This window comes from Coturnix japonica, chromosome Z (genome assembly GCF_054131305.1).
Source record: "Coturnix japonica strain WE chromosome Z, WE-NBRP24, whole genome shotgun sequence".
Taxonomy (NCBI): Eukaryota; Metazoa; Chordata; class Aves; order Galliformes; family Phasianidae; genus Coturnix; species Coturnix japonica.
Genome location: NC_140702.1, coordinates 73,031,960 through 73,054,230, shown reverse-complemented (window position 1 = coordinate 73,054,230; position 22,271 = coordinate 73,031,960). Strand labels below are relative to the sequence as shown.

Below are 22,271 nucleotides of genomic sequence, written 5' to 3'. Positions count from 1 at the left end.
ATGTGTGCTCTGATAGTTGGTGATTTTAGTGTTTTTTTTGTTTTTTTTTCCCAATACCAAAATAATTGTTTGGCAGGTATTTCAGGGAAAATTCCAACTAGAAGCAGTGAGCCACATCCTTACTTCATTTACTCATAAATATACATCCAGATTAACTCTGGAAATATTGGTGCAATTACTGTAGATTTACGGTATCTTGTAGAGGGTTGGAAACAGCGTGGTGCATCTTACATATGAATAACTGGATGGTCTTTATAGAATTAAGTGGTTAAGCACTGGATCCAGAAGTTAATGACATAGAATCTACTTATTTATTTATTTGTTTTATTTATTTTACTTATTTATTTTTGCTTATGTTTATTTATAAGCAAAGAAATTGAAAGTTAGAATGAAGGTGAATGTTCGAATGTGGGACCCAGTACTGCAAATTAATAGCTAAGTTTGTGAGTACATGGATGTGCACGACGGAAAACTGGAGATGGGCAGCAGGGTTGAGTCCTCATTTCCTATTCCTGTCTATTTTCTGTCATTAATGAAGCGTTCGGGAGATCTCCTTGGGTTATTATAAGAGGCTGAATGTTATTTAAATTCTTCATTTTTTGCATGCCTCGGTGTTTGGTGATACGGTTTCTCCGTGTTTTTTTGTTTGTTTGTTTTCAAGACTCATCTTCTGGAATCTTACCCTCCATTTTAAACAACCCCCAGATTAGTAATTATCCAGCTCTCATGCTTCCAGAATAAAGCTATGAAATACTTCCCAGAAATATCCTAAAGCTCAGCCCAAAAGCAATGGATTTGTTGTATAAAACATTGCATGCTTTGGAAGCAAAGTATGGTTTTTAAATGTTTAGTTAGAAATCCCAAAACCATATTTTCATCATGAAGTCTATAAGTACTTCAGTGCAGATTTTTTTTTAAGTCAGATGTCCATTTTTGAACTTAAAATTGAGGTTATAAACTAGGCTTTATCTGTGCAAAAAGTAGGACCAGTTTGTTTTAAACTTAAGGCACTTGGAGGGCAAATTAACATTTGAAGCTCTGGATTTTGCAAGATGTTTTTATCAGCCCCAGTACAGAAAAACGCTTGAATATACTTACTGCATTTTCTAAAATAGGCACACTTCCCAAAGTCTTGCTTAGCCTATTGATTATTTATCCCCAGAATGTGGCGTATATATTCAAGACGCATGAATATTTTCAGTAAGAGAGTGTTTTGGAAGGATTTATCCAGGAGAAAGGAGCAAACTGTGCATGACTTACAGCAAGTCATTAATTGTAAATACAGATGGAGCCTTTGGAGCTCTCCAGGTCCGCTGTTTTGCATCTGCCCATAGGTTTTGAATGAATATATATTTGGACACAGAAGATACCAGCACTGTCATTACCGTGGTCTTTGTGTCTGAATAACATGTTCTCTCCAGCAAAAAATAGCGGAGCACATTGTGGTCCTGGTAGACCGTCGGTGCTGCATCATTGTTTTTTTCCTCCATGGATCATAGAATCACAGAATCATTAAGGTTGGAAAATACCTCCATGATCCCCAAGCTCTATCTCAGCCCACTCCCACCCTACTCCCACCATGCTGACCGATCACGGCCCCAAGTGCCACAACTCCATGGTTCTTGGACACATTCAGGGACAGGGACTATTCTTCTAAAAAGGAATTATTCCTGATATCCAGTGTGCGATGGATGGGTATTCACATTCCAGATTAAATGTCCTTTCTGTAACCTCAAAATATAATCCATTTTTACTGCAGATAAAAAAATCCTGCGCTAATCAAAAAGAGCAAAGGTACGAAAGTGGCTTTGGACACTTTATCTCTTTCTGCCCTTATACAGCAGACTTGAGGTACACTTAGATTTTTTGACTAAATTGAAACCAAACCTCTCTGAAAGCAAACTCAGATGCCCAATACATCTCTGGGTCTGCACAGCTTTTGTTTTCCATGCTGCTGAACACAACTTTGCGCACAGAGAAGGCCCAAGAGAATTCTGGTGGAGCTATTAGGAGGGGAAGTGATTTTTTTGTAGACTGATTAAAATTCGTTGGGCTTTCTGTTTGTTTGTTTTTAAACACCTATTTAGCTTTTAATTAACATTTAAGAGAAAGGAAGCTGGTTAAATATTCAATACCTCCTCCCTTTCAATTAAGGTATAACAGTACACAGCACTTGATGAGGCCTCTGGGAAGTATGGAAAAACAGAAGAGCAGACTCCTGATTATCATTTTGAGGGGGACTGGGAAGGTGAAACTCATCCGATTGTTGTTATTATTGCCATTAACAATAATAATGTCGAGGCCCTTTTATGAACAGGAGAAAGCAGTTTAAGAAGGAGGTTGGTTCTTTAAAATGCAGACGCTAGGATCTGCGTTTAAATACCTTCACTTTTCCCACCCTGTTCTTTACTTATTTGGGAGGCAAGAATGGTTGGTATTTACAATTAAATGAGAGCCCTTCCTGGACTTAAATTTATTCTTTTTGATAGTGTGTTGTCATTTGTTTTATACTTATCTAACAAAATATATGTATATTAGCAATCCTGCTTAAGACCTCATTATGTTAAATTTAAAAAAACAATAAAATAATAAATCATTTTCCATCATCGGAACACTTAAAAGCACAGCTTAAAGACTGATGTATAGTTTTCTTTTTGTTTCATTTGCTTCTTTTAATTTGAGGGACGGCTCACCTGCAGAAAATGCCACACGTAAATGATGTTTTACATAATTGTGCTATGTAAACAGATTTAAATGGCACTACTGGCAGCAGGTATCAATTGTGTAAAAGTGTACGCCCAAATGAGTTCATTTTTATTTTAAATAAAGAAATAAGAAGAGAGAGCAGATGCTGAAGTGCACAGCTATCGGATATGTTCCATACATTTTGACCTCAAGGTTTACTGGGCATAAGAGCGCATGAGTTTTTAAAATCAGAAATAAATGTTTTGCAATAATAGCCCCGATTGCATAGAAAACAAGACTTTCCAATTCACAATTAGCTCACTGTGTTGCCCTGCTATCGATGCTCTGTGACTGTGAGCTTTTGAGTAGCTGCTGTGTTACCTGTTGTGCTCAGTGCTAGAGCTTCTCATTTTTCCCCCAGCCCAAGATATTTTCTCCAGAACTCTTTCAAATACATAAATAAATGAGCAGATTTACAAATGTCTTCCTTGTGGTTATTCGTCAGTAGTTAATGATGTGCACTTAGTGGCTGGACAAAAACCAAGAATTAGTCCAATTAGCTCAATAACTGCCTCCTTACCAAATATTTTCTTAATTACTGAGAGTCCTTTTATACTTCAACTTTAAGTAATAGAAAATCTCCCATTAATTCCAGCCAGAGTGGTATTTTGTCATTTAAAAACCCGTTTCCTGGCTTCTTTCAAAACCTTGTTCATAGAAACCACAGCAAAATAATAATAATAATAATAATTTTCAGAGGACCATTAAAATAAAGCCTTAAACCTTAGAAACCTGTATCGGGAAAAGTATCTTTGGACTCAGGTAGGGTTTGTAAATGACATCTGTGTGTTGTAAAGAAACCTTCATCTTACTTAATCTTTTTATTTTTCTTATTTAATTTTATCTTTTCTCCATGTTCTCTGAAGCAGCTGCACAGCAAAGAAAATTCTGATCAAAAGTGAGACTGGTAAATCAATAACTTTTTTCCTCTGTTTTTCTTTAAGGTGAACACACACAAGAAACCAACTCACCTCATTCACTGAAGAAGGACGTAGAAAACATGGGGAAAGGTAAAATGAATCAGGGTCTCTTCCGTTATAAAACTGCTTTTTGTTTTAATAGAATATGAGGATAATAGGGGGCATTTTTGTTCTGCACCATATTTTAAGCTTGTCAAGTAACATATGAATAATATATGGACCTTTGGGTGGATATAATTGAGATTAATGCATATATATCAATCAATACATGACACTGTAATATAATACTTTAAAATAATATATTACATTGATTTATATTCATGGCTTTCTGCACAAAATCTATCGTAGGTCTATGCAACACTTTCTCCCCCCCCCCCCTTTTTTTTTTTTAACTGCTAAAATATTTTGTCTTATCGTAATGAATTGCTCCATGACTGTTCTCTCACGAATTATTTCCACAGATTAGTAAAACAGCTTTTCTTTCTCTTAGAGGAACTCCAGAAGGTTTTGTTTGAGCAGATCGACTTACGGAGGAGGCTGGAGCAGGAGTTCCAGGTGTTGAAAGGAAACGCATCTTTCCCAGTATTCAGTAAGACACATATCTGTGGTTCTGGCTTTTTTTTTATTGAGAGTTGTTGAATAGTGAAAAAAGGAGAGGCGTGTTCTCAGTTGTATCGCCAGGATTTTAAGGTTGATGGCTCTTCCATTGTGGCTCTTCAGGCTTTTCAAGACTGCCAGCATCGGTCTTTTGTAGGAAAAATCTAGATGTCCCTTTTGGTGTGCACTTTAAAATGAAATGGACAATTAGAAGAGTTTTTTTTTCATTAAATTAACAAGAAGTTGAACTGCAGGCACAAGGAAATAGTAAAAGACATAAAGATGGGGAAAACATGCATTTGTGCACAAGTTTGCATATATCCAACCATATCTGACCAGACCTCAGGTTGGTTTACTGGGGCTTCGTGAAGAGTTCAGAAGCTCTGCGTACTGTTAGAGCTCTGAATGGCTTCTTAAGCACTCCAGGGACAAAACCCAGCATTGCCAGTACCCCAGTTCAACAAACACCTCTGCTGCAAGATGAGGAATGTTTGGATCACAAGATAAGGTGGGAATAGAGATTGTGATTCCCTGTTATTTAAAGAAAATACCTTTTTTTCCCCTGCTTTCTGTAGATAAGGTAAATTCAGAGAAGTGAGGAAGTGCGAGGCAGGTCTCTGGGAATGACTCCATCTTTAGCTCAAATCTCGAAAGCTTCATAAATAAAGAAGAGCCTGGAGTGGTATAGATATTAATGAAAGGAGATAACCTCATCCTTCAGTATAAATTCAGTCATTACGTGGGTTTGAGAGTGAGGTAATTTTCAAATAATTTGTATAGATCAAAACGCTTGATGTGTGGTATTGGTAAAATGGCATCTTGGAGTTTTGCCATTCGGGTCACTCATTTATCCTTTTGTTCTTCTACAGTAAAATTAATGCTCTGCCATTGCCATGTAAATAAACACTGCAATTAAACCACATGAAATACAATTCAAATAAAAGAAAAGAACACATACGGCCGACCAAGGAAGTGGCGACTGCGTATGCCGGCTTGAAAAATATGTGGTTTCAACATACCACAAAGCAGTGGTCAATTTTCTTCAGGATTAAAATAGAAAACAGATAATGTGCTATAAACAATATATGTAACTGACCGTAAAACCTATTTACAGATTTAGATTTACCAAAAAAACCCTCCTCCACATATAATAAAACAAGAAAATGGGTCTTTGTCAAGCAAGTAAGTGTAAAATCTGAGATAAGTGCGGTTTGTCCTCTAGAGCAGTGTGTGGTGCACTGAAAGAGATGGGGCTGCTGCTTCAGGTCAGGTGTTAGAAGCTATTTGTCTTGCAGGTTTCCCTGGTTTCTAACTGCCTGTGATGCTGCTGGATAGGAAAGAGATAGAGAGAGAAATCATAGAAAACCCAAATAAAGGAGAGAAGCGTCTGAAAACCAACTAAGGAAGGCGCAGTTAAAGTCGTACCGATGGACTTCTCGTGGCTTGGAGACACGGGGGCTGTAGGAGGAAGAGTAGAGCAGGTTTGCATCCCGGTTCGGCTCACGGTATCAGCTGGGCCGAGCGACCGCGGAGATTGAAGGTCTGTCCACGCCGAAGGTGCTGAAGGCAGAATCCTGCATCGCTTTTACCTCCGGTGTGGACCGGCTCACGTTTTGTCCGGCAGCATTTAACGACGTGGTAGTAAAACAGCGGAGACTTAGCCTGGATAGTTAAAGTATTTAAGTTTGTGTTAAGAAAACTCTTTAAATATTCATCTCTTTTCTCCTGGGCATTGCTCATGGCTTTGTCTGTAGGCGTTTAGTCTCAGATAAATGCAGCAGGAAGAAAAAAGAAAAGCGTTATCCCCACCATTAACCCCATTTGCACAGTGAGTTTGCAGTGCAGGACTGAGCAGGGTTTCTGAGCTGTTTGTTCAGGGAGGAGAGCAGATGAAGAGCATTTCTTTGTGTGGCCTGCTCCTATTGAAATGAAACTGGAAGAGGACATTGAGCATAGCTAGCACAGTGACAGCAGACCATCACCTTTTGCCCCACATGGCTATTTCAGTAAGCAAGAGAGGGACTGCAGACTGGCTTGTATTGCTTTTCTTTTCAAGTTGGAGAGGAAAAAAAAACAGGCTGAAAAAAGCAAAACAAACAGAAAAGAAAACAGAAAAGCAAAGAAAGAAATCTGACGGAATTCCTTAAGATGTCATTGCATTCTTCTCAGTGTAGCCATACCAGACTCCTGCTGGTTTCAGCTAGACAGATTTCCTCTCCACTTGTTTCCCTGGAATTTTCTCACCATCCTACACTGCCTCCATGTCTCTTAAACAACATCCTTTGCTTTCTCTTCAGACAGGACCAAATTACTGTGTGAAAGACAAAAGAGTTCTGCCCCCTTCTAGTTTCCTACAGCCCTTCCCTTTGCCAACACCTGATGGGAATGCATCTCCTTTCCCTCAAACAAGGCAACTCCTGCCTCTCCACTGTGATGTGTTCTCTGTCTGCTTTTGGGTTTGAGAATGTAGTGAGCTTGTGGGGCTCTGCAGGGAATGAGCGTGTTTCCAGGCCCATGGCAGCACATGGAGCGTTGATAGGAGCCATATTTCTCACCTGGGATCAAATCCGTCCATTGAAATTTCAGTATTTTTGTGACTCCCGTTACTGCCCTATCAAAGTATCCCACCGTCATTTAACCTATTCATGCTCCCTATGCTTCAGGCAGATGAAGCAGAGCTGTTATTCCTGATTTACTGGTGAAGAAATGAAGCATGGCAAGACACATGCACAGAGCTTGGAGAGCAGATACCGAACTGAGGCTCCATGAATTCTGGAGCCATGGCCCAACAGCCAACCTGACTGTTAATTGTAAATAAGCCATTCTGGCTTCTTTGGCCTTGTAGTACTCTTCAGCAAGACCCTCCCAGAGCTGAAAGGTTGTGCCATAACCCAGCTGACTGGGAAGGTGTGATCTGCTTTTCAGTGTCTTCTTCCTACCTGAGTCCCACGTCACTCTTTAAGGAATCTGAGCTCCATTCGAAGTTGTCAGCACAATGCTGTAAACTACAAATCAAATCCTGCATCCTTGAACGCTTTCAGTTCTCACATCCTGGACGTCCCTATTGACGTCAGCAGATTTATACCAAAGCAAAGCATCTTTTGCTGTTATCTCCAGTTCTTGTAGGAGTTTGACTGATGACTGCGGAGTCTGGTCCATTGAGAACATCACTGTGGGCATGAAAGTTAGCAACAGAAACACAGGAGTCTACATCTGTAAACGAGGGGAGGACAGAGCTGGATCCAAAGCTTTTTTCCTCATCAGCAGTATCTGCTGTTTTTGTTAGGTGCATCATTCAGAAAGGCTTTGCTGTGCTTCAGTTGGGCTTGGTTTCATTTGATTTATATAAATTCTGGTATGGTGTCTATTTTAATTACTGCATCTATTTTTCTTTTTATATTTTTCTTCTTTTTTTTCTCTCTCTCTTAATAGACAATTTCCAAGATCAGATGAAACGAGAGCTGGCTTACAGAGAAGAAATGGTGCAGCAGCTACAAATAGTGAGTCTATGTCTTCTACTAAAACTGTTATGAACTATCACTTTGATTTTTTAAGTACACCCTCAAGTTTTTCCTCTGGAAGCCACGTAGATGTAATATTACAGAGCTCACATTTCTTTATGCTTAGGAACATGTTAGCATGCAGTTCTTAACCGGTTTAGAGCCTAATTACCTGGAGATTTACTTTCATACCACAACCAGATGGGTCTTCATCTTTCAATACAATGGAACGTGCAGACAGAACACTGAGACTACAGCTTTCCTGAGTCAGGCTCGCCAAAAAATCTCCACGTCTGACTCAGCTCTCTGGTTGAGAAGCTCAGTTTTCCTCTTGCTATATATGGGAGGGGTCGTCGTTTTCTGATGCTGTCATTTTCTACTTGATGGGTTAGGACATAAAAGTAAAGCTGAAGGCCACGATTGTCAAACGTGTGTACTGTGCTCTGAGGCATTTAGAGCGGCCTTATTTTTAGAGCTCTGTGCTCCCAGCTCCTGCTGACTTCAGAGATTTCAATGAGAGATGGAGGGTGTCGGAAGGAGGTTGTTTCATGGAGAAAATCGACTCCAGACCATTTTGGAGGGGTTTTTTTCTTATGTTGGTCTCCCCTCTTTAACACATACAGTTGTTACTGTGTTCACCTTCATCTCCCAGTACCTGGCAGCGACTTTCACTGGAATCCCATTGGCCTTCTTGGTTGGATAAACAGAACCTTTTGGTTCAGAATACATTAAAAAGCAGGATTTATTCTGATATATTTTGTCTGTTGTTTATAACAGGGGTAGGTTATTTTGCTTTGGAGCACTGTAGCATCGCTTTCACAGAGGGGCCCAAGTGCAATTTTCTTGTCATTGCGATGCAAAGAGAAAAGATGAAACTTTTAATGCATGTAGGATTAGACACAAAAAAAAAAATGACTGGCTTAAGTGGCCACAGATTTTGGCTCAGTCATTTTTAAGTTGATTTGTTGGTTGGCTTTGTTTTGTTTTTCGCTTTTCTCACCACTGTTTGCCCATACGACTTAAACTAGTTCTTCCTGAGCATCCGTTTGTTCAAAAGGACTTTTGACATTGTGAAACTGCAATGCAGAGCACGGTGATGAATTGCCGCTCCTGCAAACACGTGCAGGGGAAGTTGCGCTGTTGGATGGGAGGCGATGGCTCGGGCTCCAAGTGCCCTCTGCTGTCACTCTGTCGTCAGTGCACTCACGGCAACGAGGAGGTGGCACAGGTTTAACACTCCTCATTGAGAGCATCACTGCTTAATCAATGAGTTGTAATTTTAATGCTTTGTCCTCTCCGGACTTTGAAAAATTATTTTATGGCTTCCTGAAAGCCAGGAACAAAGCTCAGGTCTTTGGGAAAGTGTTCTGTTACAACCTTTAAATGGATATTGACCTCTTTGGACACAGCTTGGCTTGGTAGGTGGACAGTGTTGGACTCTGTGTGGCCACTTCTGTTAAGGATTTGGTCCGGGTGCCTGGGGCAGCTGCCAGGAAGCACTTCAACCATATGCCAAGCTTTCAGCCAGGTGCCAAGAAGCGATCAATAAATCATCATATTTAACAAGAAAATTGATCTTAAATCACCGAGTGAGTTTTTCTCTTCTTCCTGCCTCAAAGCATCATCTACCCAAATGGCTGAGCACCTGGAGGTCCCGCTTTCCTTCAGCTATGGGTTGTGATCAACCCCACTGCTTTTCCATGGGGACAAAGGCAGTAGGTCTTGGAGACACGTTAGAAATGCAAACTGTTCTGACAGCCTTTTGTCTTTCATCTGGTTTAGATGAGTTTTATATTCACTCCAGAGCCTTGGCTTCCTCCCCACTGGCCAACTTTGGGGTGATAATACTCAGCCCTCAAAACTGGATCCAGGTAGAACTCCTCTGATGTCTGATGGCTGCCAGCCCTCAGAATGACTTTGAACCAGCTCTGTTCTGTGGAGGCAGACAAGAAAATAAATCAGGAACTATCTGCCTGCAAAATTGTCTTCTTACCATCTTCTATCCCAATCTTTAAAGGTTTACAAGAAGTCTTTAAAAGAAGGAAAAATCCACCCTGGTGTGGCGTTCTCAGGTCTTTGGAGGTATGAGATCATGTTCCTTGGAGTCCTACTGTAATTAAGAAGAGCTCTAATAGATTCAGTTCCTATTTTATGCTGTGCATGGAAAGTTGAGGCTTCATACAATGAATGCATTTGTGATACATGCAGGGAATATTCACAGTGTTATGCAGGTTTGCAGAGATGCTGGTCACTGCACGCTCATCACCCTTTAAGTGAAAAGGGAAACGGGAAATAGTGGCACTTTAAGATATTGATTTGATTTTGGTGGAATCATCTGTAGTTAAATGAGGATGGAAATCAGTTCTACGTGCATAATCCCACGCAGAGTTCAGTTTCCAAGAAGCCGAAGGGGATGTCCTCCAGGATTCTTACCAAAGGCATCTTTGTGGCCTTTTCAGTATCGATCCTATCTTCATCTGAACACTCTGGATGTACAAAAAGGGACTGCAGTGTCACAAACAGCCCTAAATATTGCCCTTTTACACCACTGGATTCACACAATGTTCGTGCAGCTTGAAAAGCAGATGACATTGCACATTATTTAGCTTGTGAAAACCTGTCCCTGCTGACCACCACCCCTCCCACTGCCATTTATTACCAGGAGCATGGACAAACCAACACACACGGTGTGCCAAATATAGCAGGAAAAAAAATGGATTGAGAACAGTCCCTTTCTGACAGAACGTACCTCATTGTGTTATCTAGGTCAGCACAGCTTGGGAGATGTCCTATATAACTGACGGCCATACAGAGTGGTGTTGGGAGTGAGCAGGATGTAGAAACATCATAGTCTCAGCCACTTGTTGGTGGCTCCCTTTGCTCCCAGATTTGGACTGATCCTGTTAGCTCAGAAGTCATGGAAATGAACTCATGATTTCAACACATTTGACATTATTTCTGACTATAGTCTGGAGTTCCTGGTGGCAGAAGCAGGTCACCTCGGTCTGCAGCAGCACTGGGAGTGGAGGTGCATGAATTCTGTGATCCCAATATGATTCTTTCCAAAAGGCAGCTATTAGCTATTGAGGAATAGTGAACGCGTAGCCATTTGGATCCCCACCTACAGGGAAATCTCAGAGCAATTTAGTTTTGTTGCATTTTAAAGAGCTGTCCCATACTGCATTCCCAGCAGTCTATGAACACATCATCCCACATTGTTCCTAAATATAACTGCGTCCCCTAATATACCTATGTTCTCTGTTTTGCTTTAATTATTTGTTCCACTTCAGTGGCTTTCCTCGGGTTTGTGCGAGGCAGAGATAGTTATTAAGAACTTCCTAATTATGGGGATATAAATACATGCAGACTGATACTCCCAACCTGCTGTATTTTGGCTGCGCAGAGATTCCAGCCTGCAAATGCTGTCAGCCAAACCTCGGCTTAAAACAGCGGCTTTGTTCCTGTGTCGTTGCAGATTCCCTATGCAGCAAGCTTGATCAGGAAAGAAAAGCTGGGTGCACACCTCAGCAAAAGCTAAAGGTAAGCTGGTGAAAGAAGGGGTGGGGTGTTATTCTGACCCGCCTGGCCATGGGGTTTTACTCTGCAGCCATTGAAAGAACTGAGAGAATTGTTTTGCTGTGTGATATTGGTGCATTCCCACCATGCTCGCTGACCATGTGCCCAGCTGTTTGTTTGTTCAGAGTGAAGGATGGGTGCATTTCTTGTGCTGGTTTTGCTGCAGGTGATGCACCATCCCTGCAAGCAACAGGGATTTCTCTTAGTAGGCCCTGGTGCTTTTGGAAGATCAGTTGTTACTTAACTGCCAAGCTAAGCCAGTAAAGCAGAGAATCACAACTCTATTGCTCAGAAGCAACTTTAGATTCTCAATGTGCTGAGCAGGAAATGTGAGTAAATGTTGTAATTCTGTGAGTAAAGAAACGTCAGATTCGAGCTTAGAGATGGTAACATTTTCTCTCTGTTTTGTCTTGTGGGTTGTCTGTCGTTCGTTTCCATTCCCAGAAGCGCTGGACCTTTTGCAGCTGTTCCCTTGTAAATAAAAACCCGCCGTTCTGAAATCTAACTTGTATAAAGACTGATAAAATGGAAGTGCTTGGGGATATAAAGAACAAGTAAAACAAATCAGGTTCCTCCGAACTCAAGGACAAGTGACCTCAAAAACATCATGGACAACCATGTAAAATAGAACGTAGCAGCCATTCATTAGTAAAAACAAAACAAAACGAAACGGAAAAAAAAAAAAAAAATTAAAAAAATGCCTGTCCTGGATCTTTTTTGGTGGTACCAAAGTTTAAGTCTTTGTGTTTTTAGAAGGACTACTAAACCTAATAGAGGAAACGCTTTTGATGAATCACACACACACACAAGCAGCGAAGAGAAACGACGATCCTTCCAACGCTACGGACACCGACAGCATCCTCCAGATCATCTTTTGCTTTTGCATAGTGATTGTCTTACGGGAAGAAACTGGCTTTGAGACGGAGCCACACTGGGATGGAAGGATAAAAAAGCGTGAGCCATACACAGTGCTTTTTAAAAGCAGACTGGAAACTCTCATTACCCCCCCCCCTCCTCCTCCTTGGTCCCTTTCTCCTCTGGTATTTTGCCTGCTGTATGAATTAAGATTGTACTCTTCTGGAAATATTTTACAATTTAATATTGAGTGTAATTAAGAATATAATCACTGTTATCAAAAAAAAAAAAAAGAAAGAAAAAGAAAAAAAAAAAGGTATTTAACTCTGTTGTAGTTTCTTTATCATTCATGTGGATAAAAAGTCTATAATAAAACAAAGAAAACTATGAGATAATAGTGGAGCTTCTCTGTAATTCGATGCTGTGCTTGTTCCAATGGAAATTAAAAAACAAAGAATGGGGAAATTTACCCCCAAGAAAAGCTGTTCAGAAGCACTTCAGTCCACAGGCCTGACAGTGTGTCAGCCAGCTGCCAGATGAGTCCTTGTCAATCCTGAGTGTCAACCCACCTCCTCTATGCCAGAATGGTTTCATAGGCAGCCATTGAGCCTCTTTGGTTGCCTTTCTTCCAACCAGTTGTTGTTGCTCCTCCAACAGAAGCAATCCCACAGCTTTCCTCTGCCTCTTTCTGATCAGCTGTGTCCTCCGTGGGATGGGGAGATATCTGCACAGCACTCAGCACTCAGGATGTCATATAGATCGTAGCGTAGAGTGACACAGTGACGTCTTCCAATCTTTTCTGTGAAGAATGAACTCCTCTGTAGCGTCGTGGTAAAACGTCTTACCGCTACAGATCAAAACTTCTGCCCAGACATAAAGCAATCCCATTGCTCGATAAGAAATTACTGCCTTAATGGCTTCAGAGTGCCAGAGCTCCTGGATGTGGTCAGGCGAGCGGAGCAGCCTGTTGTCTCCCACCATGTGTTCAACCCCAGGAGCAGACACAAAGGATTTACAGCAGATTTATTACTTCCCTCTGCTCTGTCCTGTTCAGCAGAGCCCAGACCTTCATGTTGTGCTTCCAAGTGTTGGTTTTGCAGATGACTGGTGCAAATGAAGGATATTTAACCAATACGCCTCTAATTTAACGTTCAAACTTCAACTCTGCACTCTCACTTCTTACTTACGCCACAGTCCCAGATAGAAAACAGAAGCACCGCTTGTCCTGTTGGTAAATGACCCGCAGATATCCATGCACGTGTGAAGGAGGAGCAATGGTGAAGCGTGAGCAAAACCTCTTGAATTAAAAACACATCCCTCACTCCGATAAAGCTCAAGAATCCTGACCCTAGAAAGCAAACACAGAGCAGCCGCCGCCTAAGCAGCTCTCCTTCAGCAAACACCCTATGAAGCTTCTTATCGCCCATTGGCTCTTGTTTGCTTTCCTCTTGCGACAACGTTGTACATGTTAAAGTGATGAGGTTCCCAATGTAGCAGTAAGTAGTTGCACCCTACAGACTCAACCCTCAATGTGTTTTGTTTTTTTTTCCCACCAGCTGGTGCCATAAAGAAAAGGGATGGCTTACATAGCTGATAATTTGCGTGTGCCTGAACTAATGCTGCCTTGTATTGAACTCAGATCTGTAGATAGTTATAGAATCATAGATTTAATATCCTGAGTTGGAGGATCACTGAGCCCAACAGGCTCCACAGGGCACAGCTAAAAATCAGACCATATACTGTGATGGTGGCCCTGATGGTTGAGCTGAGGACATCCTGGGGAGCAGTGTCTGGCATGGTGAATAAACCCATATCTACAGCCTTCCCCACAGGAGGTGGCCATGCAGAGATGAAAGGTAAGGGCTTGCTGGTGCATTAATTTTATGGGTGTTGGAACAAATTCCTCCCACCCAGAACACGAAGCTCAGGTGCCCTTAAGGCATCTCCAAGACCACAGATTTCCTCCAAATGTTTTCTTCCATTAATTTTTACGTAAAACTTTCAAATCATAGAAACACCAAGGTTGAAAAAGACCTCAAAGGTCAACCGGTCCAACCACCCCTTAAGGCTATTACATCAGAAAAAAAAAATGTAGATAAAGATTGTAGTAGGCAAATGGTGAAGTTCTATTCACAATCAAAGTTTGTGAGGAAGAACATTGTGTGTCCATCGTGTCTCTGCATTGAATTCCTAGCAGGGCCAGAGGGTTTTAAGTAACACCCAGGAGACCTGCACAGCCTTGCAGGACTGAGCTCTGCTGCGTATCTTTACCTTGGATGGTTTCTCACATGTAAAGAAAAACACACAGCCTCCGTCATTATCTCAAAGTGCTCGTTGGGTTGGAACGTGGAGATCTGAAACGCTGCCAACCAACCTAAAGGGCTGCGAAGGGCTGCTTTGGTGCTGCTGATACTTGCAGGAGGAGCTGTGATTGTTTTGTGGCTCTTTGCCTTTCTGCAGCCAAAGGAAAAGAAAAACGTGTCAGTCTCCATTGTTTTGAAAGCCCTGCTTACCTGCCAACCCAAAACAACAGTGTTCAGATGGAGCCTCCACCCTGCAGCACCCCTCCCTCTCTGCTCACACAGCTTTGAGTTAAAGGAATGCTTTTTGTTTTTTCAAGGAAAACTCAGTGTAGCTGCCAGCTCAGCTCCTCCAGCAGCAAGGAGTGGGATTTTGTGCAGAGAAAAAGGAGGTCCTGATCTGCAGTGAAGCACCATCCCTGGAGGAGGTGTGAGAAAGAGGCGAGTGCTGCAGGGTGAGATTCACAAGACCTTGCTCATGGTGCAACAAATAAGCTAAGGAAAAGCCAACACCAAAATAAAGCATGTTTCAAACTTGGTCCTTCTCCAGCAGCTCAGAATTTGGTCATCATGGAAGATGCTGCTCAATGAGGGACATGGTTACTGGGCATGGATGGGTTGAGGTTGGTTTTGGTGATCCTTGAGATCTTTCCCAGCCTTAATGATTCTAGGAGTCTATGACTCTAACACTGTTGCTTTCAATGTCAGACTGACAGATTGGTCTGTGTAGCACCAAAAAAAACAAAATCTGGGTTCAGACTTCTGTGTTCCCATAGCTGCCCCATGGCCAGGAGCCTTCAGGCCAGGGAGGGACCTCCACAAGTCTTGCTGGAATGACCCAAAGGTCCTGGATGTGGCACATTTCTGCAGAGACAGATGCAAACAGAGGCAGCTCTGTTGCAGGAGAGGGTGCACATGTGGCTGCTGGAAGGAGACCAGCGCTTGGAGAAAGCTCTGGAGGCTGTAGGTGGAGTCCAGCTGCGTCAACCGCTCTGCAAGCAAGGAATTGCTTCAGAGGAGAACAGCGAGTAAAGGCTCTCTTTGATCCACCTCCACACTTTATTAACTGCCCGTGAAAGGAGGAGATTATTCCACCCTAATAGATATATACATATACGGAGGGAATAAAAGAATAAAAGCAGAGGCAAATGAAGTGAGCCATTAGCCTGGAACCCTTCAGACCAGTCTGGCTTTCACTTCTGGTCACACCAGCCTGATGTCGATGCAAGGATCTCCAGCACCCACAAGGTAACCCATAACTTTGTTATTTTCCTTCTCAGCCTGCTCCAAATTTAAATGGCCGTGTCTTATTCTGTAACATTTTCGAGCTGTAGGGTGGGATGGAGGTGCTCTTTAAGGACATCTTTCAATGTGAGTCAGGTTGTATCGTGGGAGTCTGGAGGACTCCCCAGCAGGAGTTGTTGCGTACAACTCTGATGCATGTGGCACACGAGGTTTCATTCTGAGCATCATTTCAGAGCTGGCACCAGATTTTTCATAATGATTCCACTTCAGCTTCGAGCTTTTTGGTGCAAAGAGAGTAGAGTTGAAAGTGTAGTGTGTAAGTTGTTATAAACAAGCTGTTCTGATACCCGAGATCACAATGGTGGACAATTTATTGGTGCGTTAATAAGATGAATGTCATGGAATGCAGCCTGTGATTGCACACTTTGTTCCTATCCTGAAAAAGGAACTGGAAGGGAGTAAAATGGAATGGAAGCTTGTGCCCCACACACGCAATATGGAAGTAATGTGGGCCCACACTGCTGATTTCTCTTATTGCCTTAAAAGAAACATTCCGGTTTTCAGTGCCAGATTAAATTCTGCTTGTAGGATTTGTCCCTCAGCCCCTCTATGCTTTAATTCCCTGCCTGAAAAACCATGGTATTGTAATGCTCCTATCTCACAAGGAAGTTGTAAAGATAATTCACATTAGAGATGGTGAAATATCCTGAGGTCATTCAGGGATATAAAACAGACACACTGATTTTGAACACTGAGATGTGACCTGAGTGTTGGCTTGTCTTTTCAGGATGCTCCACGATGCTGAAGAAGGTTTTCAAACCGCTTCCCCGTCCAAGGAAGAAGGTGCTTTATTTTCCTGTTTGTTTCTATTAGCATTTAAAATCACTTTTGCTGTGTTTGTTGGTGTGGTAATAGCCCTGAGAAGCCCGGGGTAATAGCAGTGCTGTCAAACACTGAGGATTTATCAGATACAAAATAGTGAGTGGGCTCAAAAGGAAAGGAGTGAATGAATGAACAATGTATTCCTGTTGGAGTTTTAGAGAGGGGAGGACAGTGGAAATAAAAAGAGCTGTCACATTGGAGGTGGGTGCATATGGGGGAATCCAAGCCACCGTGCCCACCGACCACGTCCCCAACTGCCACATCTCCATGGTTCACTGACAAATCTCACCTGTGGTTTCCATCTGCTCTTCAAGGTTCGTCGTCCATTATTTATGAAATCATCATGTTGTCTCTCGGAGGAGGCCTGCTGCTGCTCTTTGTGATCAGTATCACAGTGAGAATTCTCCAGAGGTGAGTGCTGTGGACCTGGGTACACCAAAGAAATGTGGGCAGTGATCATAGAGTCATTAAGGTTGGAAGTCCCATCTCTGGAGACATTCAGGATCAAGCCCTGGGCAACCTGACCTAGCTATGGTATCCCTGTGCAGTGCAGGGGAGTTGGACTAGATGGCCCTCAGAGGTTACTTCCAACTCTAAGGATTCTATGATTCTATTCTATGATTATAGAGAGGACCGATTAACTCCTTAGATTCATTTTAAATTGAGATTAATATTCCAGATCTGACAAATGTTTATTTGAGCTTCAGTTTGAACACCATAGAGGAGTGAGGTGGGGTCAGAAAACGTGTTTTGTGTATAAAGGAGAATAAGGTATGAGGGAAAGGGAAAAGGACACCTCATCACCAGCACCACATTGCTTTTAGTTACACCCTCTTATAATCTGAATCACAGAATCACAGAATGACCCGGGTTGGAAGGGACCTCAAGGATCATGTAGTTCCAACCCCCCTGCCTGGCAGGGCCACCAAACATACACCTTTACTAGATCAGGTTGCCCAGGGCCCCGTCCAACCTGGCCTTGAACACCTCCAAGGACGGGGCATCCACAACCTCCCTGGGCAGCCTGTTCCAGGGCCTAACCACTCTTCTAGTAAAGAACTTCCCCCTAACATTCAACCTAAATCTTCCCTCTTTTAACTTAAAACCATTTCCCCTAGTCCTGCTATTGTCAGCCCTTTCCAAGAGTTTACTCAGTCTGGACTGGGTTCAAACTACACACGTCTCCCCACGATGATGTGACGATCCTCACTGATCAGCTTTGTTCCGTTTCCATCTCACAGCCGCTGCACTCCACGTTACTCTTCCAAAGACCTCAGTGCACCTTCCACAGTCCTGGAAAACACCGCAGTGACCAACAGCTGCTCTGATAAGATCTCAACGCTGAATCTGACTGGCCCGGTGTGTCTGAGTTATGTTTCCAGCAGGTCCACCGAAGGTACAGAAGAAACAATTTCCATTTCTGAGCTCTCGTTCTTCTCTGCTGTCCCGATCACAGCCCCGAATTCACCGCTGGAGCAGTGATGGCTCCTCCTGTCAGCTGCTTTATTCTGAAGATAAACGTGCACTGGGGTGCATGTTGGCAAGCAATGGCCTGGTGTGTCCTACATCTCCTCCACCATGACTTCAGGTTGCTGACCTGTACTACACCAGTATTAGAAAAAAGAGGAAACTGGGGATTTTGTTATTATTATTATTGTTATTTGTAGAAGTGGAGAAAAAGTGTGTATTCGCTCACCTTATCTTTGTGGGGTGATGTATTAGAATTCTACCGCAGATTTACTTTTCTCCATATTATCTCCTGGATGGACATATGATCTCTTTCTGTTGAATGAGTCATGAGGAAAAAACAAAAAACAAAACACAGGGAAATTTCAGGTGATTTTCATTCAGGTAATTAGGGTGATTCCCTCTGATTCACACACAAATCACGGCCTTCTACTCATGGTTTCCAACAAGCTATGTGACTGTGGCTGTGCTAACAACCACTGGACACACTGCAGTCTGCAAGTCACCAGGTGTGTGACGTCCTTTTTTGATCTGCCCACCTTTACAGTCTGAAGGAAGATACTATCTATTAATCTTTAAGCTAAGAGCTGCAGCACCAGTGACCTCTGCCTCTGGTGTGACATCAGCTTGTTGAAGAATGAGCTTGTTCTCCCCACTCAGGTACAAGGAACAAACCAGCCTGAGATGGTGGTTGATCAGTTCGCTGGCTCCTGACTTCAAGGGATCTAATTTTCCGTTTATCTTATCAAGTTTTTTGGCCTATCTCCAGCATTGTTTTCCAGAGGAAGCAGGAGGAAAGTCCTCTGACTGATACGTGTTCCTCCAAAAGGGATTTGGAGTCATTCATTCATTCCTTCTTCAATCATCAAAGTGACAATTTGAGCAATTTAACCAGGCGGTTCATAGAATCATGGGATCACAGAATCATGAAGGTTGGAAGACCTCTAAGGTCCCCAGGCCCAACTCCAACCCATCCCCTCCATGCTCACTCACCATGTCCCCAAGTGCCACATATCCATGGTTCTTAAACACCTCCAGGGATGGGGACTCCACCACCCCCTTGGTCAGCTGTGTCACTGCATTGCTGCTCTTTCAGAGAATAACATTTTATATCTCTTAGGGTTATGGCAGAATTCCCTTTCTTATCTCCAGTGTGGAATTCCAATGCATGAGGACCAGGACTGTGATACTGGTGATAATAATACAGGATAATGTGTGTGTATGCACCAGACAACAAATAGCAATTAGAGACTGTTATGTTTAGGGAGCCAAGCACAATAAACTTAGGAAACAGCACCAATAAATGGCTGTGTGGGTTTTGAATTTTGTATTTGTTTAACTTTTGTCCTTTGCTCACCAGGAATAAAGCAACATAATCCTGACAGGGTGCATGCTACAAGCTTTGGTCTCGGTGGAGGAGATGAGGATGGTTTAACCCCAGGAAATGTGCTTTGTTTGATGATATTGAACAATAAACCAATGCAAAATGTAAAAGAATGAAAAACAGCAAGGTCTTCTCAATACTTCCCCAGCCTCAGCTGTAATCCTTTGGCATCTGTAGGGTGGTTTTGAACTCTCCTTTATGGTGATGGACTGCACTCTGCAGATGACATCGGAGGAATTTACTGCAATGAAACACAACACCTTAATGAGGAAAAGAACCGCTTTCCTCCTAATGCAGCAGCTTTGTCTGGTTTCTCCCTCCACCACGCAGTGCGATGGTTCAGATCTAAGACTCGTGTGGTTGCAGAATTGCCATGATGGATTTTAGAAAGAGGAAAATCATGTCAAGTTTATGTAAGCTTTACAGCAGCTGCTCTTTGGAAATACATCTTAATTATGGGGAAAAACACTAAGGCGTAACTTGTATGCTTCTTTTAAAAAACTCAGGATTTTTCTTAGTTTGTTTGTTTTTTGGTATTTTAATTCTAAAACACTAGTTCTTCACTCAGCTCAGTATCTGTGTGTGTAAAGCCAGTCTGTTAAGCTCCCTTTAAATACTGATGGCTGCAGTGAGGTCTTCCTGGAGCCTTCTCCAGGCAGAATAAGCCCAACTCCCTCAACCTTCATTAACAGCAGAGGTGTTCCAGCCTCAGCAGCTTCCACATTTGTATCCAGGGGTCCCCAGGCCTGGATTCAGTACAAACACATTAATAACAATTATTTAGCTCAATAAAACTCTATAACAGAATCACAAAATCATACGGTCAAGTTAGAAGGGGGCCATAGGGGTCACTGAGTCCAGACCCCAAACAGCACTACCCATATCCAAACCCCAAAAACCACTGCCCAAATCCAAACCCCAAACTCCACTACCCAAATCCAAACCCCATGGCTGAGAGCAGTATCCTAGCTGTGAGTCTTATGACCTCAGATCATGGTGATGATGCCAAAACCAGTCATAATTCTGCTGCTGCCCAAGGAAAGGGATCATGGTATATTTGATTGCTGAGATACAACTGGGGTTACACAGTGCCCTGTTGGCTGCTCTGAGAGATGTGAGCAATACAAGCAAATGCTCGCCCACAGAGAGCAGCACATTACGAGGAACTGAAAACACAAAAAACACCCATTCTTCCCATTTTCTCCCCCGTCTGAGATCCCACCCCTCTTAACTCCCTCCCACAGCCCCGTGGCCCCACCTACTCACCCCAAATCCCCGCCTATTCAGCCCTGAACCCCCCACCCCGTCCATCCCCATTCACTCATCACACCCCCCGCCCACTCCCCTTATGTCCCGCCCCCCTCCCCGCCACGTCCGTGTCCGTCCCTCCCCGCCATGGCGTTCACGCTGTACGCCTTGCTGCAGGCCGGGCTGCTGGTGGTCAATGCCGTCGCTGTGCTGCACGAGGAGCGATTCCTTCGCCATGGTGAGACCCCCGACCCCAGCCCCAAAACCCCCCCGACCCCTCTGCAATGCCCGGAGGTGGCTGCCAGGCCCCGGGCCCTCCCTTGTTTGGGGTGGGGGTGGTGGGAGAAACGCGATGCTTTGGGGTTTGTGGTCGCCCTGGTGCTCAGCATCCCTCCATGCAGGCTCTATGGCTGCTCTTTCCCACTCTCTTACGCCTTTTCCTGTTTACTCTCTGCATTGGGATGCTCCTTTGGGGCGAACACTGCTTTCCTCCTTAACAAAAGAAACGCAGAGCACAGAAGTGTGGGCTGCCACCATTGGTTTCAGCAGGGCTCCCTGTTTGCTGCTTTTGCCCTTATTTCTCCAAAACCAGGCCAAAAGCCCATCCCCAGAGCTGCTGGAGCTTAAGGTGTGCTGGGCACCGCTCTCAGGTGCAGAGCTTGCATTGGGGTAGTGCTGTATTGGGCTCCACGTGTGTCCTTGCAGCTCAGGGTGCTGATATTGCTGTGATATAACATCTGTTTTTGGTGTGCTTTGCTCTTTAACGTGGCTGTGTTCACGGTGTGCAGTTGGCTGGGGAAGCGATCAAGGGATCGGAGGATTTGGAGAGCAACCAGGAATCAAAGCGCAGCTGATGAACCTGGTTCGATCCATACAGACGGTGATGAGAGGTGAGATGATGGAGGCTGTTTGTATGAGCAGCCACTGTCTGTGAAGTTCTGCATTGGTTTGTGATGAGCAGAAGGAAATAGATCCAGACTTACTCTTGTTTTCTCTGCAGTGCCGCTGATAGCTGTGAACTCCGTGACCATCGTGCTCCTCCTGTTCTTCGGCTGAAGATTCCAGTTGCAAAAACCTTTTGGATATCCAAAGAAGAAGCGAGTTTATGGCCTCATTGCTATTGAGTTTCCCGGGGATACAGCACGGTTTAACTGTCAGTTTGCCGTTCGACCTAAAATAATAAAAGACACTGTTTGTATTTATCCTATTTCCTAATGCTCACTTTCGGTTTCATTCAACGAGATAATGGGGCTGTTGCATCTGTTGGGCTGTGACAGGGTCTGTTGGTGTGTGTAAGGTCGGAGGCAGGTTGGAAATGTCTCAGGGCTGAACCTCATTTAGCACCTTGGATTCAGCAACAAATTGCTTCCCAGTTTGCTCCTGAATTAATAAATTACAGTGGATTTTATTTCAGCTGTTTGCCACAGTTCTGCTTTAAGGGAATTAAGCTTCAAAACGTGCTGTAAATCACTGAAGGAGGTGAAATGAAGATGGGCAAACGTGTGATTTAGCAAAGATTAGTAATTTTTTTTCCTGATCTGACAAAAAAAAA

General features: G+C 43.1%; 3 protein-coding genes across 5 annotated transcripts in view; all 3 read left to right on the top strand.

The window, feature by feature from the left end:
- Positions 1-12,588, top strand: part of SKOR2 (SKI family transcriptional corepressor 2) — a 24,607-nt gene extending 12,019 nt beyond the window's left edge. For 2 of the 3 annotated variants that reach the window (XM_032441433.2, XM_015848236.3), the window contains 5 exons: positions 3,690-3,755; positions 4,156-4,254; positions 7,695-7,762; positions 11,238-11,302; positions 11,783-12,588. In XM_032441433.2, coding sequence (XP_032297324.2) covers positions 3,690-3,755; positions 4,156-4,254; positions 7,695-7,762; positions 11,238-11,300 — 296 coding nt within the window. In that variant the 3' untranslated portion in view covers positions 11,301-11,302; positions 11,783-12,588. The remainder of the gene's footprint in view (positions 1-3,689; positions 3,756-4,155; positions 4,255-7,694; positions 7,763-11,237; positions 11,303-11,782) is intronic. The other variant, XM_085528207.1, reaches the window with a different exon arrangement.
- A 2,908-nt stretch (positions 12,589-15,496) lies between these two features.
- On the top strand, positions 15,497-18,422 carry LOC146754193 (uncharacterized). The gene is made up of 4 exons (XM_085528219.1): positions 15,497-15,741; positions 16,526-16,581; positions 16,935-17,031; positions 17,862-18,422. The coding sequence occupies exons 1-4, from the start codon at positions 15,710-15,712 to the stop codon at positions 18,100-18,102; spliced, it is 426 nt and encodes a 141-aa protein (XP_085384345.1). The 5' UTR covers positions 15,497-15,709; the 3' UTR covers positions 18,103-18,422.
- A 2,425-nt stretch (positions 18,423-20,847) lies between these two features.
- On the top strand, positions 20,848-21,926 carry IER3IP1 (immediate early response 3 interacting protein 1). The gene is made up of 3 exons (XM_015887205.2): positions 20,848-20,957; positions 21,508-21,609; positions 21,720-21,926. Exons 1-3 carry the CDS (start codon positions 20,867-20,869, stop codon positions 21,773-21,775), a joined length of 249 nt encoding a protein of 82 aa, XP_015742691.1. The 5' UTR covers positions 20,848-20,866; the 3' UTR covers positions 21,776-21,926.
- Positions 21,927-22,271: the final 345 nt, after the last annotated feature.

Coding starts and splice junctions, on each gene's coding strand:
- LOC146754193 (XM_085528219.1), top strand. CDS start 15,710: ATGTCGATGCAAGGATCTCCAGCACCCACAAG. Junction 15,742..16,525: donor GGATCTCCAGCACCCACAAG/GTAACCCATAAC, acceptor TTGTCTTTTCAG/GATGCTCCACGATGCTGAAG. Junction 16,582..16,934: donor TTCCCCGTCCAAGGAAGAAG/GTGCTTTATTTT, acceptor CTGCTCTTCAAG/GTTCGTCGTCCATTATTTAT.
- IER3IP1 (XM_015887205.2), top strand. CDS start 20,867: ATGGCGTTCACGCTGTACGCCTTGCTGCAGGCCGGGCTGCTGGTGGTC. Junction 20,958..21,507: donor GGAGCGATTCCTTCGCCATG/GTGAGACCCCCG, acceptor CACGGTGTGCAG/TTGGCTGGGGAAGCGATCAA. Junction 21,610..21,719: donor CATACAGACGGTGATGAGAG/GTGAGATGATGG, acceptor TTTTCTCTGCAG/TGCCGCTGATAGCTGTGAAC.